General features: G+C 35.0%; 1 protein-coding gene across 2 annotated transcripts; it reads right to left on the bottom strand.

The window, feature by feature from the left end:
• Positions 1-1,143: 1,143 nt before the first annotated feature.
• Positions 1,144-14,253, bottom strand: LOC108664871 (protein henna). 2 transcript variants are annotated; one of them, XM_018151559.2, is made up of 10 exons: positions 14,173-14,253; positions 12,628-12,709; positions 8,185-8,310; positions 7,423-7,597; positions 6,937-7,099; positions 6,254-6,450; positions 5,620-5,682; positions 4,986-5,185; positions 4,480-4,709; positions 1,144-3,901 (listed from the first exon to the last, which is right to left on the bottom strand). In XM_018151559.2, the coding sequence occupies exons 2-10, from the start codon at positions 12,688-12,690 to the stop codon at positions 3,724-3,726; spliced, it is 1,395 nt and encodes a 464-aa protein (XP_018007048.1). In that variant the 5' UTR covers positions 12,691-12,709; positions 14,173-14,253; the 3' UTR covers positions 1,144-3,723. The 2 variants fall into 2 exon arrangements, with proteins under 2 accessions (XP_018007048.1, XP_047741255.1); XM_047885299.1 differs by lacking the exons at positions 12,628-12,709; positions 14,173-14,253 and adding an exon at positions 8,753-8,877.
• Positions 14,254-15,167: the final 914 nt, after the last annotated feature.

Here is a 15,167-nt window from a genome sequence, read left to right as displayed (position 1 = left end):
ACTCCTTTTGATTAAATTCACCCTAGCGGGAATATACTAATCCTGTGTAATACAAAACACCATCAGATGTTAGAGAATAGTCACTCGTGACCACAGCCCAATTTTACCAGGAAATATCACATATTAGCGATAAATATTTCAACATTGAGATTGAGATGAGCACTTTTATTCGAGTAATCCTGCCCTAAACTCAAGACGGACAATGTCGACGGTTTTATCCACCAGCGCGATTATTAGTCAGTAAAATATTCCTTGAAGCATTAAACCGGTTGATATTGACTCAGAATTTGTCTTCTAATCCATCCGAAATTTGATCGTGTTTGAGGGAGCCTGACTTCTACCCGCATGCATTGTTATCCGTGGATTATAATCTTTGAACAGCGCTCTCTATGCAACCAAATTAAACACAGTTGGCTCCAAAATCTAAAAATTCGATAGGAAATTGCATTTATTTCCATAGGTCACCCTATATACTTGCATTTCTCTCGCGCCACCTACACCTTAGGTATATGGACCTCCTAGCTGGACACCAGTATAATTAATTTATATATTTCATGTATGTATGATTTCTCAGTACTAATTAAATGCACCAATGAATGTTTTTATGTGTATTACTGCACTAAATCGGAGCAGCTGAAGCGAAAGACCAAACTGTTTCTCATGTAAAGGACGAATTGCAAGGAAATACAATACTTTCACACCTTTTGCATATCATCGGTTGTGTTTTGAAGAATGTTGAAGTTTCGAAAGTATCTAAAACAGGCTGGCACAGTAGTTAGTTCTACATTTTCAGCAGCCGGTTGAAGCGGAAAGAATTCAATGTAAAATTAGTGTGGAAAGGACTCTGCGTCCCAAAAGAATATGTTACTATAGACTTCTAAACTTAGCATTAATAATGGAAAAAATGTGAAAATCGGGTTGGTCAAAATTAGAGAAATTAAAAAAATTAAATCAAATGCTAGCAATATTTCTTCAACAATTTTATTCGGTTCCAGAAGCCTTTGTTCTAAATTGAAGAGCCAACAAGACGATTTTCCACTGAAAATTTTGACGAAGAATAATGGCTCAAATAATTGTTCAGCATCACCTGCAACAACAATGATCGTGTACAAGAAACGGGATGTCAAACTGAACGAGACAAAGAAAACTTGGCACTGTTTACTCAATTTTATCTTTCCATGTGCCTAGGGGGCCTAGAAACGAAACATTGCTAAAATTCTCCCCTTTTTCTTTGGGCGACATGTACACTTGTCAGTATAACAAATAATATGAATCATGTTCGTACAGTTGATTCACTTAGAACAGCTACACGATGAAAATTCTGATGAATCACTGTTCTATTTCTATGACATTGCTGAACGGAATACGAACGGTAGCATTGAATGAGGTACTACTCAGACTAGGATGTTGGAAAGAAACTTACACAGAGCTATATAAGAAATTTTACACAATTATCTTATTCGACAGAATATATTAATTGCTTTAGTTTGCATAAAAGGAGACCAAATTTCCAGGATTTTATTTAGTTCGACGTCCAACAAGTACACAAATAATTGAGAACGATAGATGCAAGTTATAAAGTTGAACAATAAAAATACAAAATTATTGTCTTTGCAGTCCATGGCACATGTACCTAATTTTATTACTGAAATAATTTTTTTACGAACAAAACTTGGTTCTAGAGCAGATAAAATTACCGGAAAAAATAATGAATTGGTGATATTGATTCAGCAATACGACGAAGAGCTTTTGAGGAACGTTGAACAAAATTAAATTGTTACTTTTACAATGTGCCCAATATCATAAAATTTGCCTTGAATAATTTAATCAAAGTAACAGTTGCATTGATAATTGCAAACGAAAGTTTGCAATTGACCACAGCTCCATCACTCAAATTTTGGAATGAAAATTCAGGCACCGAGCGAAGTTGCATGCTTTAATATGCAATTTCTGAGTGAAAAAACTTGAAACTCTAACATTGCTTTCAAATCTACAGCACCTTGTAACGCTCACATCTTTATGGAGTTTTGATACTAAACTTGATTACTTCCCTAAGCAATGGTAATTTACGAAATCTTCCGTTATTTATGTTGGTAAAAACTTAAGGGAACATTAACTTGAAACATTATTGGTTCGGTAACGAATTTTGTCAACTCCTAAGTGAACGATTCATGTGATGTGATTGTTTTATTAGATGCCCAATTGAATGTAATCGGTTCATGTACCATGAAATACTAAAAAATATGTACGATTACATGTGATAAAGAAATTTTTCCATTCAACAGTAATATGAAGTATACATGAAAATTTTCGGATAATCAACTAAGTTTTTAACTTGCCTAATTCCAAATTTCGTCCAGGTGTTTTCAACAATGATTTAATTTACAAGTAATTTACCTATCACGGAAATAGTTAATCCCATGACTCATGTTTAGTAATCTCCCTCAAAACGATTGATGCTCGTATGTAGATAATTCCGAGTACAAGTTAACTTAAAAATACATAGAAACACAAGACACCCCGAATTTTGTAAAGTTTTGAGATTCATTTCTCATAAAACTCTTATCAAAAATTTTGAAATCGTTTTGAGTTATGAACGGTGATGTCCTGTATTACTTTCAAAACAATTTACTAGTAAAAGACAGTCTCAAACATCAATAAAAGTTTAACTGAGAGGGTTTGGCTGGTTTACTGTATTGAATGCTGTATTTCAGATTGTAAGAAAATTGTACAACGCAACAGTAAAATATTGGTCAGTAATGGTTGTTCTTCCTATCAACCATGGGAAGAAGCACATATTGATAGGCGATGATAAGAAAATCGCTGTTGATATTGCTTATTTTATAATAACTTTGCTGGCATTTTGCTCTAGATATCCAGATATCCATAACAGTTCTGTCTTACCAACAACATCCTACAATTAATGTGCGCATGTTACGTTTGAATTTATTCACATTCAAGGGCAAATATTCTGATGTTTGCTGCTTACTTCGAACTGATGCAAAACATTTAATCACTATCTGGATTTCAAACTGAATTTATATTTTCGGTTAATATTGTTAACTACTGGAAAATTGTAGATTGTGACAAATTTCAATTAAAATATCAAGTTAGTAAATTTAATTTTCAACCTCAGCTCGAATATTGGCGGGAGTCAAAGGCTGCAATATTTTTAATCGGCGTGGGTAGAATTTTGATAATTAAAAATTACAAGCTCTAGATCTTAATGATAGAACCCCATTAAATTTTCGGATATATTTCATTTAATTTAGATAAAATTTGAAAAATATCCTTCCAACTATTTATTTTTTCGGAGTTACAATAGCATTTACTTAAAGTAAATAATAACTAATTTTTTCTACATGAACATAAATTTTTGAAACAGTAGTAATTATCCTGAAATGTAACTTTAAACTTAATAATATTCTGGGAAATTCGTAAAGCTCTTAACCCTAAATAAACCATTTAGCTTACAATAACAGCAAAATCTCCACAACGATCGTTTCTAAACAGCAGCTTAATAATCCATATCGTTTATCGTTATGAGCTTGCGAGCTAGAATATATGACCGTATTTATCTAACGTATTACGACACTGATTGATGGACATCTCTCTTATCTCTCTTAATTTGTCACTTAAAAAAATTTTACACATTAATTATCGTAGCGTTATAAAGGTTACAATGACATTAACGTTTAGAATGATAGAACGGAGTTGTCGAGATTACATCATGCCGTGATCAGACTCCATCTTGAAGTAAGCTTCACTGAAGAGCTTGAGGTCGTTGCCTATTGTTCGGAGCAGTTCCTTGATTTGGTACTTGGAGTCGAGCGTCTCAATGGACTGCGTGTACGGGTTGTAGCGAACTGAGAACGGCCGAGGGATCGTCGCTGCAAACTCACTGAAAGTTAAAAAAAAATTCATTTCATGCAGGTTCAAAAATGTTTACCGGATTCTCATTAATGCATTGGAGTTTAAAAATATAACACATAATATATGATATGAATGAATGACTTCGTTAATATATTTGCATGGGTATCATTCCAGGAAATTGCACAAGAACTCGAAAAAGATTGGAAATGCGTTGTAGGCTCAAATCGCTTATTGAAATTTACAACAACCGCTAAAAGATTTAGAAGCTGTTTTCATGCTGATGATTACGTATAAGAAATTTAAGAAATTAATTCGCAAGAAAATATTTAAGAGTGTTCATAAAAAATCATGAGAACCCTAGAGGAGCGGACGTGGGAAGGAGAAACATATCTCATGAGTGATATAGCAAGCGCCAAATATAAATATTTGTGTCATTTATGTTTCAGGACAGCAGTCTAATAGTAACAAGATGGTCAATTTTCATTGAAGCTTAATTCTGTAACGAACCTTATTTAGCAATATTGACTCAGCTGATTCTAAAACACCTAAACTATATGGAACAAATGTAACCTGATGTACGTATGTATCAATTATCCGGAAACTTACATCATTTTCTGCTGAGCATCTTCGAAGCTTTCAGCTACGTAATAGAGCGGCTGGAATTCAGTGATAGGATACTTGGTGACGCCAGTCTTCTCAGGCTGGAAGGGTAGGAACTTAGGAGCGTCGCTCATGGCGTGCTGCAGTTCTCCAAACGACGACAACAATCCTGCACCATAGGCCTTGAGCTCTCCGTTCTGGCGGCACACTCCAAACTCCACGGTGAACCAGTAGCACTGTAATGTTCAAGTTATGAAAGGTTAATGCTGATGTAGGGGTCGGGTGTTTCAAAGTAACAAATATAATATTAAATGCAAATTAAAAAAGTCTGCTGCTTCGTGACAAGAAATATACGTTTCTTTTATACCTTGTCACGGAACCACGTAAAATAATGCAGAGAAATCGTTTGTTCTGGAACAAGTTCCTCAACAAAGAGGCATCGGATATGCTCTAAACGGTCCAATTTTAAAGTAGTTGGAAGGTAAAACAGTAAATTAATTATTATAACTTACAGTGGCGAGTTTCTCAATGTAGTCATCAGGGGCTCCGAGCGATGCAAGTCCAATTTCTTGGGAGAATTGTGCAAAATTTGGGTCGGCGAAGAGCGGCGCATGGCCGAGGAGTTCGTGGCAGACGTCGGGCTCGGGGGTGTACATGGGCTTGGAGGGATGACGGATGTATTGCGTGCTGTGGAATACCCGGAATGCAAGGCCTGAAAAGAAAAAAAACATAATTTCATACCATGAACGAGCTATTTTCACTCATCTAGGATATGGTAGTTTAGAAGTTTTCTCTTGAAATAATCGAGTTTTGTGTCAGCCTCAATTTTCACTATTGCTAAAGGAACGGAAGACATAAGCAGTATCTTTTTATCGTTAATACATTCATTAGTTATTCATAATTATTCATAATCTTGTTGATGCTGTTATAACACTTATATTTACGAGGTTGTGAAAAATGTTTGAAACACAGTAAATAGAATTCAAGACGTGTTGCTTTAGTAATGTGCACGAGAAAAAAAAGTCAAACGATTTTTAGCAGAGGATAAGTCTGTCACGAAGTAAATTCAACCAAAACACAGAAAATTAAAACGAGGCAAATAAATATTTTTCTGTTCGAGTAACAACTGAAGAGCCACGGACTCACCAGCGAGGAAGTCCCTGGATGACAGGAGGCCGGCGACAGGGCGGAGTGTGAAGCCAGTGCAGTCTGAAGCAGATTTTAGAATAAATTAATTACTTGAATGAGTTAACCTTAATGAATAATGTTTTTTCGACAAAAATCTGGACCCGAAATTAATCTTTAAATCGATGAGAGCAAATTGTTCTGATCTGTCGAAGATATTGTATTACAAATTTTTCCACTGATTACGTGGAAGGTAGAACTAATTGGAAATTTATAAATGCATTGGCCATTTGAAAATTTGAGACGAGTTAAGAAGACTCCATGTTAATATCGACGTTATACTAAATTTGCTGATAAATTTTTTTTTCATGATAGATTCTAATTACTTAAACCTTTAAGAAACCCAAAGATCTCGTAGAAATTTGAAAAAATTAAGCCAGAAAAAATTCAAGGAGCATCATAGAAAATATTCAACACCGGTTTTTGAAATTTAATCATATTCTACACTGTTCGCCTTATTTAACTCTGTTATTTATTTTGTTACCAGACAGGGAGGTCGGGCAAGACAGGTAACGGAGAATGCCTCGTGAGGTTCAGGTACTCGCATTACAGTATAAAGTGTGGGGGATGAAGAACACTGTATGCCAAAAGTTACCTTTCAGGAAGTCGGAAACATCTTGCAGTTGCGGAATGTTGTCTTCCCTGTAGCCACAATTCTCTATGAGCAGCGGGAAGACTTTATTGTGTTCAGCACAGGCGTGCTTTTTGTACAGCACAGTCAGGTTCCGGAAGACTTCGCCCCAGGTCGCTATCTCTTCAGCAGTGTAATCGATACGCGGGATTTCTTCTCCACTGGAGGAACGAGTACAAATTAATTTCTAAGGCAGCGGTTATTTTTTTTTTTTGGCAGGAGTAAGTCTTAAAATAAGTTAAATAAAATCATCGGTTTTTGGTTTTAAATCGCTAGCTTTTTAACTGACTTAAATCTAGTTAACTAAGTTAACTAAAGACTCTTTCCAAATTCTCTATTCAGGTTTTATTTCTAAACTAATTATAATCCAATTTACCAGATAACAATTTTTTGCTAGGAATAAACTAACATTAGGCTTTCTTTTGCCTTCAAATCTAATCCCATTGCACTGTAAAAACTCTCTTTGTATTTCATGAAGCTCATGCTCTCACTTGAAAAAGATTGTTCTTTTATGAGAATATGTCATGACGATTATGATTCTGCTTGTTACGCATTCCGACAGAAGTTATGAGTAATGAATGAGCCGCTTCCCAATCTAGATAAAACCTGTTTTAATACAAAGAAAAATCATGTCAATATAATCTTACTATCGGTAGTTATAGGCGATATCGGCGAAGTATTGACGGCGTTCGCGGTAAACCTTGTCGGTAAAGCCAGGGTGATCGGCGTCGAGCTCGTTTCCGTAGGACAGAATCTGGTTGGCGAAACGGTCCAGGTCCTTGATGCGCCGGGGATACCACGGCACAGTTTCTAAGGAAAATTATGGTTTCACAATATTGCTCGACACGAAATAAATATATCACAATCTTGCTAGGCATGAAATAATATATCACAATATTGTTAGGCACGAAATAAATATATCACAATATTGCTAGGCACGAAATTCGATCAAAATATGATAAAATTGATGGTACAGAGATGCAACTTGATAGAACGTCATCTTGCAAAAAATAAAATTTTTCGTAATTTCCATAAATTTTAAATTTCACTCTACTATCTATGAAGTCACTAGTGTTGTTAATTTTTATCGTATTTGAAATAAAATTTCATAGGAAAATTAATCTTTGGCTCACCTTTGCTGCCGCGGTGAGCTCGGGACACGACCTGGAAGTAGTTGCACACGGGCTTGAGGCGGTCGACGGCAGCAGCGAGGTGACCATTCCGGGCATCGCACTCGACTACGAACTCGTAGTCGGCCTTACGCTGGCTTGGTCGCGACTCGATGTGTCGCAGGTTCACACCTTCCTCCTACAAAAAGAACATATTAATGAATTTTATTCTATTGCATTTAAAAATACTGAAATATGAGTGGAAGAGTGGAAGGATAATCTACGTTGAAGGAAAAGCAGAAGTAGGATCTGCTTTGAAGTACATGCAGATCCGAAGTGATTTAAACGTCTAGCCACAGAAATACAAGAATGTGAAAACGAATATCGGGAATTCATGCTCAGTATGAATTCAATAGCTTTTATTTTTATTTAATAGCACAGAGCCAAAAGTGGGACGCACTCGTGATTTCTCTACTGATTTCCTGCTTGAAATAATTTAATAAAATAAGTAAAATTCAACTGGAAACTTACTATATTATCTTATTTGAAATATCTAAAATTTATCATTTAAAGTTTACTAAATTGTGCTTGAATAAGCTTTAATTCTTGTTATTTGACGAACATCATGAATAAATTTAGCACGAAAATTACAATCGGTTGTCAATGGAACGTTTCCAGGCAAAAAAATAAATATATAAAACAATAAAATAAATAAAAAATAAACTCTGTGTGCATTTAACATCAGGTGGTTATCAAATATCAGACCTCGGCAAAACTCTGCATTACCTCAAATATTTTGAGAGCGCGAGCCAGAGCCCCGACTTCCTCCTGCATGGAGAAGATGAGGAAGGTGCTCTCCGTGGCCGCCATTCCCTCCAAGATGTAATTCCCGCCCTCCATCAGCTTTGGCGACTGAAATAAATAAGTTAATTATAAATAGATAATAAATTAAATAATAAATAATAATAAATAAAATTAATTCTCTGGTCTTTAACAAAACTTGTTTAAGACTTGCAGGACTGTAGACTTGCAGGACTGAGATAGTTTTACTCATAATTCTGATTAAAGTTTGCTTATTAAGGTAGTGAATATATTTGTCGTTCTACGTGATAATTCAAAGATTAGTGAATAGAGTAAATAGTCTAAAAAAATTTCATTTGATTATGCACTGATCCTAATCTTATGACTACATAACACGGTTGTAGGTGAAGTCTACTGACTGAAATTTTTAATTCTCTCCACCAATGAAGTTTCACACCGTACTATTACAAGAAATGAAAATTCCATTAAGGAAAATTAGATATAACAACGGTTTCATTAAACTTTTGCCTGTATTTGAAATCGAATTTCTCACCTACTCCTCAATGAGATCAAATAGAAAAAATATAAAAAATAGGGTCCTGTGGTATTTGACGTAAAGTTCAGCGGCTGTACTTGCACTATATAAGAGCACCGAACTATGGAACTTCTTCCAACTGAATCGCTTTGTGTCGGAGAGTGTCTTCTTATATAGAGGCTCGAACACCTCGGGTTATCTTCTCCCTAATATTAACGAATGACACTGGGGAAAAAAGAACATGTAATACGCAGGTAGGAATTACCGGAAATTTGCCCGTCCAGCAGCAGCTGCAGTCGGTGTGACGTCAAAGAGAGGATGCATTTCGACAGCGCAGGAGATTTTGAGCAAGATGTTCAAGTGTGCATAAGTGAGCAGAATCTCTCGTCGCTCAATTCATTTATTTAAAATTGATTATAGGAGTTCGAATTGAACGAAAAATTTCAAATGTTTAGGTTTCCATTAGTGAGATGGTTCCTGGTATAAATAAGTCATATATTTTATCAAAACCCCCACATCTCTATTCTTCGTGCTCAAAACAAATAGGTAAAGGTGTTGGAGGTTTGCAGAATTAGACGTAAACCATAGATGAAATCAAAATCATAATTATTACTTATACAACGACAGTCACGATTTTACTGTTGCAATAATTAATGTGTTTTGACCACGACTGTTTCCTGAGCGGGAGCTTCTTTTCGTTGCGTTATCCAAAAGGTTTCCGCTTTAAACCAGAAACGAATGTTGTTTTGTTCGTCAGGCACAAATTTTCCTGTTGCGATAGTGAGATTTTTACAGGAAGCTTACCTTTATTTTTTCATATCTTTTTTTGCTGTAAACAAATTAGACTTTTCCAAACATGGGAGCTGCAGCCTGAATTACCCAGAATTTTATTTGAGCTCGGCTGAAGCTCGGCTGTAAATCCTAGAATCTCGAGGAGTCCAGTTTATTGTTCCAAGGAATAAATTAACAGTTTCCTGAAGTCCCAGGCATAAAGACGATTAAAGAGAAAAATCGCATATTGAACATGTATACATTAAAGATAAATGAATTTTACTTAATTTTTGAGGAGTATGAGTTCATAAATGAAAGCCAAGCTAACAAAATTTTATAACCCGATAGGCTTATTAGATGGAAATGTAAATATTAATTTTATGCTTCGCAGATCAAATAATTGGCATTTAATTACGATTTTAGAAACGTGTCCATTTGATATTTTATTCGTCTTTAATTTTTCTCAACTTTATTATATATGAATATGAGAACGGTTATATTGCGGTTCAGAGAACTTTTATTTAGTGATCTATTATTTGGTTAACCCCAGGCTCTATGAATAATAGTTTTCATTTTGACCCCGTAACGCATAAAAACCTTGTAGAAAAATTCTCGTCTAGAAAAAAAATTGCTTGCTCGCTGGGAAATAATTTGTTAACGATAAAAATAACTGAAGGGTAGGTACTTTTGTATCAGTGCGTTTGGAATCAGCACATTTCAGGATGAAAACAGTGTGTTTAGCTCTAGTGATTGAGTTCGAGATGGTCAAATTTTCCGATCAGTAACGTCTGTTGCAAAATTTGTATATGGATTTTTGAACTATCAATAGATTTTCGGTCAGCGGAACGAGGCTAAAATTTTTTCCATTTAAAATTTAGTACAATAATATTGGCAAATAAATGCGCGATGCAGCAGCGCAACTGAAACAGATCTTTACCTCGATTCTTATTCATTAAACTGGAACCTTTCAATAATTTTTAGAAATGAATAAATAACATCGAGAAGCTTATTTATCCTTATTCTTGATGGCTACTTCCCCTGCTTCATTTCATTTTAAATATAATACCACATGTGAGTTTTACCTGCCACACTATACGTTGTGTATCATGCCATGTACAATAAACGAAACACTGCAAAGAATGTTTCGTTATGTCATAAGGTTGCGCTGGAGTTTGAGATTACGCAGTTGGGATAGCTAGAACTCGATGGGCTAAGGCTAAGGCTTAGGCTAAAATAGCTAAGCTCAGTTCGAGGAACCAGTTTCAGGGCTAAATCTATTCATACTCAGGTATATAACTTGACGACCAGCAGGCTGGCAAATTCTTACGCTGCGAGCAACTAATTTGGAGGAGCTGCATATGTAAGTTATGGCCATGCATGTGCAAAAAATCCAAGCTGGTGCCACTCGAGTCTCCTTGCAAGGCTTGCAATTGGAGTCTTTAAATGTTCCCTGAAGCAATACAAGACCGTCGAGTTGAGCCATCCACATTCTAGCAGAAATTTTTGAAACGTTTACTAGTGCCATTATTGATTACTTTTGCAACCTCAAACGCATAATTTCTCAAAGTTTTCACAACTTACATTAATTTTAAAGGTCCCTAAATCCCAGATGCAGTTGGGGAACAGAATAATTTCAATCCATCTGACTTAACCATTACGCAAAAAGACTTGATGTGGACAATCAATAAATATTGCCCATAAATTTTGGCTAGTTAGGTAGATTTTTTTGAAATAATAAAAAATTTGTACACTTTGATGAATAATGTACATGAGCAGTTTACTTTCATCAGTTTTACAATTAAAACAAACATGGAAAAAATTTGTGCCGATAAAAGAAAAATGTATTTGCTGGCACATAGTTCGAAAGAATTATTCGTGTGAAATCGAGCTGAAAATCGAGCAATACGACATCAAATTTGCAACTCTTCTGATTTATATGTAAATCTTTTCCCCCCCCAAAAAAAACACTACCTAAAAAGACTGCAGTTCTTCATTCGATTGAGGGTTTTTTATGGTTGAGTTTTTTCATCAGTCTAACTACATTCAGGGAACAACTTTTTTACAGTGGCCGTTGTCCGGTCAATTGCGTCGTACTGGTCATAAAGGTTCAGAAGGTTCAGCCTCTGGAGCTGACCAATCAGACCCAAGGTAGCCCCGTCACTCCCCTGTATGCATGAACAGCATTGGTCGCTTATGATGAAGGTGAAAAATCTCGTTTATTTTGTAAAACAGAGATAAGAATTTGGCCAAGTTGAGAATCCACAGAAGCTATATGCAAAATTTCAACTGTGTACTGCGCCAGGGAACCTATATTCCATTTTATGTGCAATTCCTGGAAGGAAAACTATAAAAATTTCCAGTTATGGCTCGGGAAGCGAAAAACATATTATTCAATATTTATTATGAAAAAACTCGACTTGAGGCAATTAACATTCTTAATTTGCCTAATTTTGAGAGGAGCGAGCACTGGTTTGTGATAAATAAAGATTGGTGCTCAGTACCCATACGAATTAAATCACATTTTGCTCGAAAGTTTGCATTGAGGGAAAAATAAAGCATAGAAGTTTTGAAATATAATTTATTTCCTAACCACACAAAGGTTCAATAATATATTCTGCGCAAGGATTCCCTACGTATTTTATCCTTCACAAATCCCGTAAATCCCGCAGGTAGCAGCGCGTTTGTATAGAAGAGCTTATGAAGGCCTCTGTCGGCCATGCAATAATTTATTGACAGCTGCCCATAGCGCTCTTACCAGGCGGCACGGTGCGTCAAGGTTGCATGGCACCTCAGCCGAGCGAGTTGCAGCCGAGATCTTAGTTCTAGTCGTCGTGCATTTTTGTATCATGTTTTTTTGAATTTATGTGTAGTGTAGGGATTTTAAGAAATGATAAGCTATAATATAATGTATAAATTTGTAGGGCTATTCGCGCTTATTCATTGATGTAAAAACTTTGATAACGTACCTAGAACGATCTACTCAAGTTCCCGAAAATAATGCTCAAATATTTCTCGGTTTCACGAAATTACAATAAACTAAATATTTCTTTGCAGTAACAACTAGTAATTATAGCACAATTGTTAGGGAAAATATGTACTGAATTTGACGCCACTGCACCCACCTGTCCCAGCTTGGTGGTGGTCGTTCCAACGTCACCATTGGTCTTGGCAAGTCCAGCGTCCATGACGAAGATTTTTCAACGCCTAATGTAAGAAACAAACTGTTAATTATTAGCCTTCATCTAACAAGGAACAAACAGCCAAATGAGTTTAATTTCAATTTTTTTAAGTCAAATTGTTTCCGAATTATATCTCATCGTAACGCTCTGAAATTAGTAACGGAGAAAATTCCCGATGTAATTTCTGAAATATATTAAATTACTCGATTAGAATGAAACAGTAATTTAACAGCATCGCTGCATCTCAAGATTGCGTGATTTAATTAATTTTGTTTCCATTTTGAACTAAATGTAACGGCGAATTATAATATAAAGTTCCTGATCAAAGATTACAAATATTGTACAGATTTTTTAACGAATGAGAATTATTTTTATTAAAGTTCCGTGAGAATAGTCACTTGATATTTTATGAGTAGACTTTCAAAAAAGATCATTAAAAATGAAACTAGTAGAAAAGAATTTTCAGCATATTTCTTACACGCATTTGGGTAATTATTATAAGGCGGATGACTAAAGAACGACCGCGTAAGGAATTGGAAAAAAATGTGTTCTTCGAAATAGAAATAATAAAATATTAGATATTAAAAAAGAAAGTAATAATATATGTATTCAAGGACTAATAACATTGAAAAGAATAATATTTCGTAAAGAGGCACAAAGAGCATCACGGGAAGATCTAAGCACACGATAAGCTTAAGTTATCGGAGAGACATGACCACAATTTGGACTTCACAAAAAGCTGTTCCACAGGTGCAGTTAAATTATGACTGAGACGCAGTCACGTACATAACGCCTGAAATGATCTGCTGGTTTAAGTTCGAGTGGCTCTGATAAAGCTAGAGTACTTCGAACTTCTTCTTATCGAATTATCATTAAGACTTTTCAAAACATTTCATGCGTTCGATGATCTTCTATGTTAATTTAAAAGAGTCTTTGATGAAATCTCGTCATAACCACAATTTCCATTGATAATTTATTGATCTTCATGATAATGTTTTTTAAATGAACTATTGAATGAGGAATGATAGCAAGTCTGACTACTATTTTTAGGCTTTTAAACCTTTCAGCATCAACAGGCGATTAAATATTATTAATTACCGAAACCCAATTTCTTCATATGCAATTACTCAATCGAAATTTAAATTTTAATTTATTCGCAATCAATTTTAAGATAATAATAGCAAAAACCCAATAATTCTGAAATACACACCGATGCTTCTTTATTTGTGTTGTCAGACACAGAATTGATGCATAAATTGTTTTATAATTGATTGTCGTGGTGTAATTTTAAAGTAAAAGATTCAGTTAGTTTGTATTGAAGTATAGTGTAATGATCAGTCATGATGCTGGAAATATTCTTGATTTCAATACATGGGACTATTTGCTATCTCGAAATCAAATTAATATCAAAATATCAAATTATCTTGAAATTAAAGGGATATCTAACGTAAATTACGTACAGAAATAGAAATAAAGTAGAAATATTACCTTGATGAACTAACTATTAATTAAAGTTGCCGAAGATGGAGCAGTGGAGCTTTGATACTCTTCGCTGGTGCACCGCTGGATCACAAATGGCGCGTCTCGCATGGATCTGCGTCGTAGTTAAGAACAGGTCTGTTGTGAAGCCTCCACTCATATTAGGTGGCTAAAATTGCCTACCTGGCCAGCTTCTCCTGGCGCCACATAATTGACGGGGAGTTCGTCTCGGGTATATAAATGACTAGAAGTTCGTATCACAATGCATTGGATATCTTGAACACTAGAATTTTGAATAAAAATTAAAAATAATTAAAGTTTGTTTTTAATTTCGTTCCCACTTGATCGTTAATTTCTCTGTGAACGTCTAAAAAGAGTTACATTTTTAGGCTGTCGTGTGTTTTGAGACTCTAGACTTCATTTGCTTGCACGGAACGAGATAATTTAGACAATAAATCGGCTGGTGGAACAAAATCTCAGTAACATCAACCTTGTATTTTCAATGCCAGCAGACAATTCAATGGTTATGTGCAGAACTAATTAGTTCAAAAGAGCCAAATTATATAGTGTTTTTTTGTGTTTTTTATTAAATAGTGTGTTTTTTATTAAATGCTATTGTCGCATTAGTCCTATGAAACTCTCATGCAACTAATTTGCTTTGGATGATATTTTTTGTAGATACTGTTTGAACATGCATAACAATAACGCTCATAAAATTATGATCACGGATCATATTTTTTCTAATTTTATACGATCTTTTGATTTTCATTAATTTTCAACACAAGTGTTCTACACAATATCCCTTAATTAACAAAAAGCAAAAAATATTTGAAAATATGAGATAAAATCATTAGGACTATGTTATTTCTGTGAATTTGTTCCTGGGTTGAATTGAATTATCTGAAAACATTTTCGCATTTTTACGCGTAAAACTCTTTGCATATGACACTATATAAAAGGTCTTTCCATTGATTACCACTTACACGATACTCAGCACTCTGCAA

This window comes from Hyalella azteca, unplaced genomic scaffold, assembly GCF_000764305.2.
Source record: "Hyalella azteca isolate HAZT.00-mixed unplaced genomic scaffold, Hazt_2.0.2 contig17497, whole genome shotgun sequence".
NCBI classification, from domain to species: Eukaryota; Metazoa; Arthropoda; class Malacostraca; order Amphipoda; family Hyalellidae; genus Hyalella; species Hyalella azteca.
Note: the sequence above shows the minus strand (reverse complement) of the source record. Positions and strands in the feature narration are given on the sequence as shown.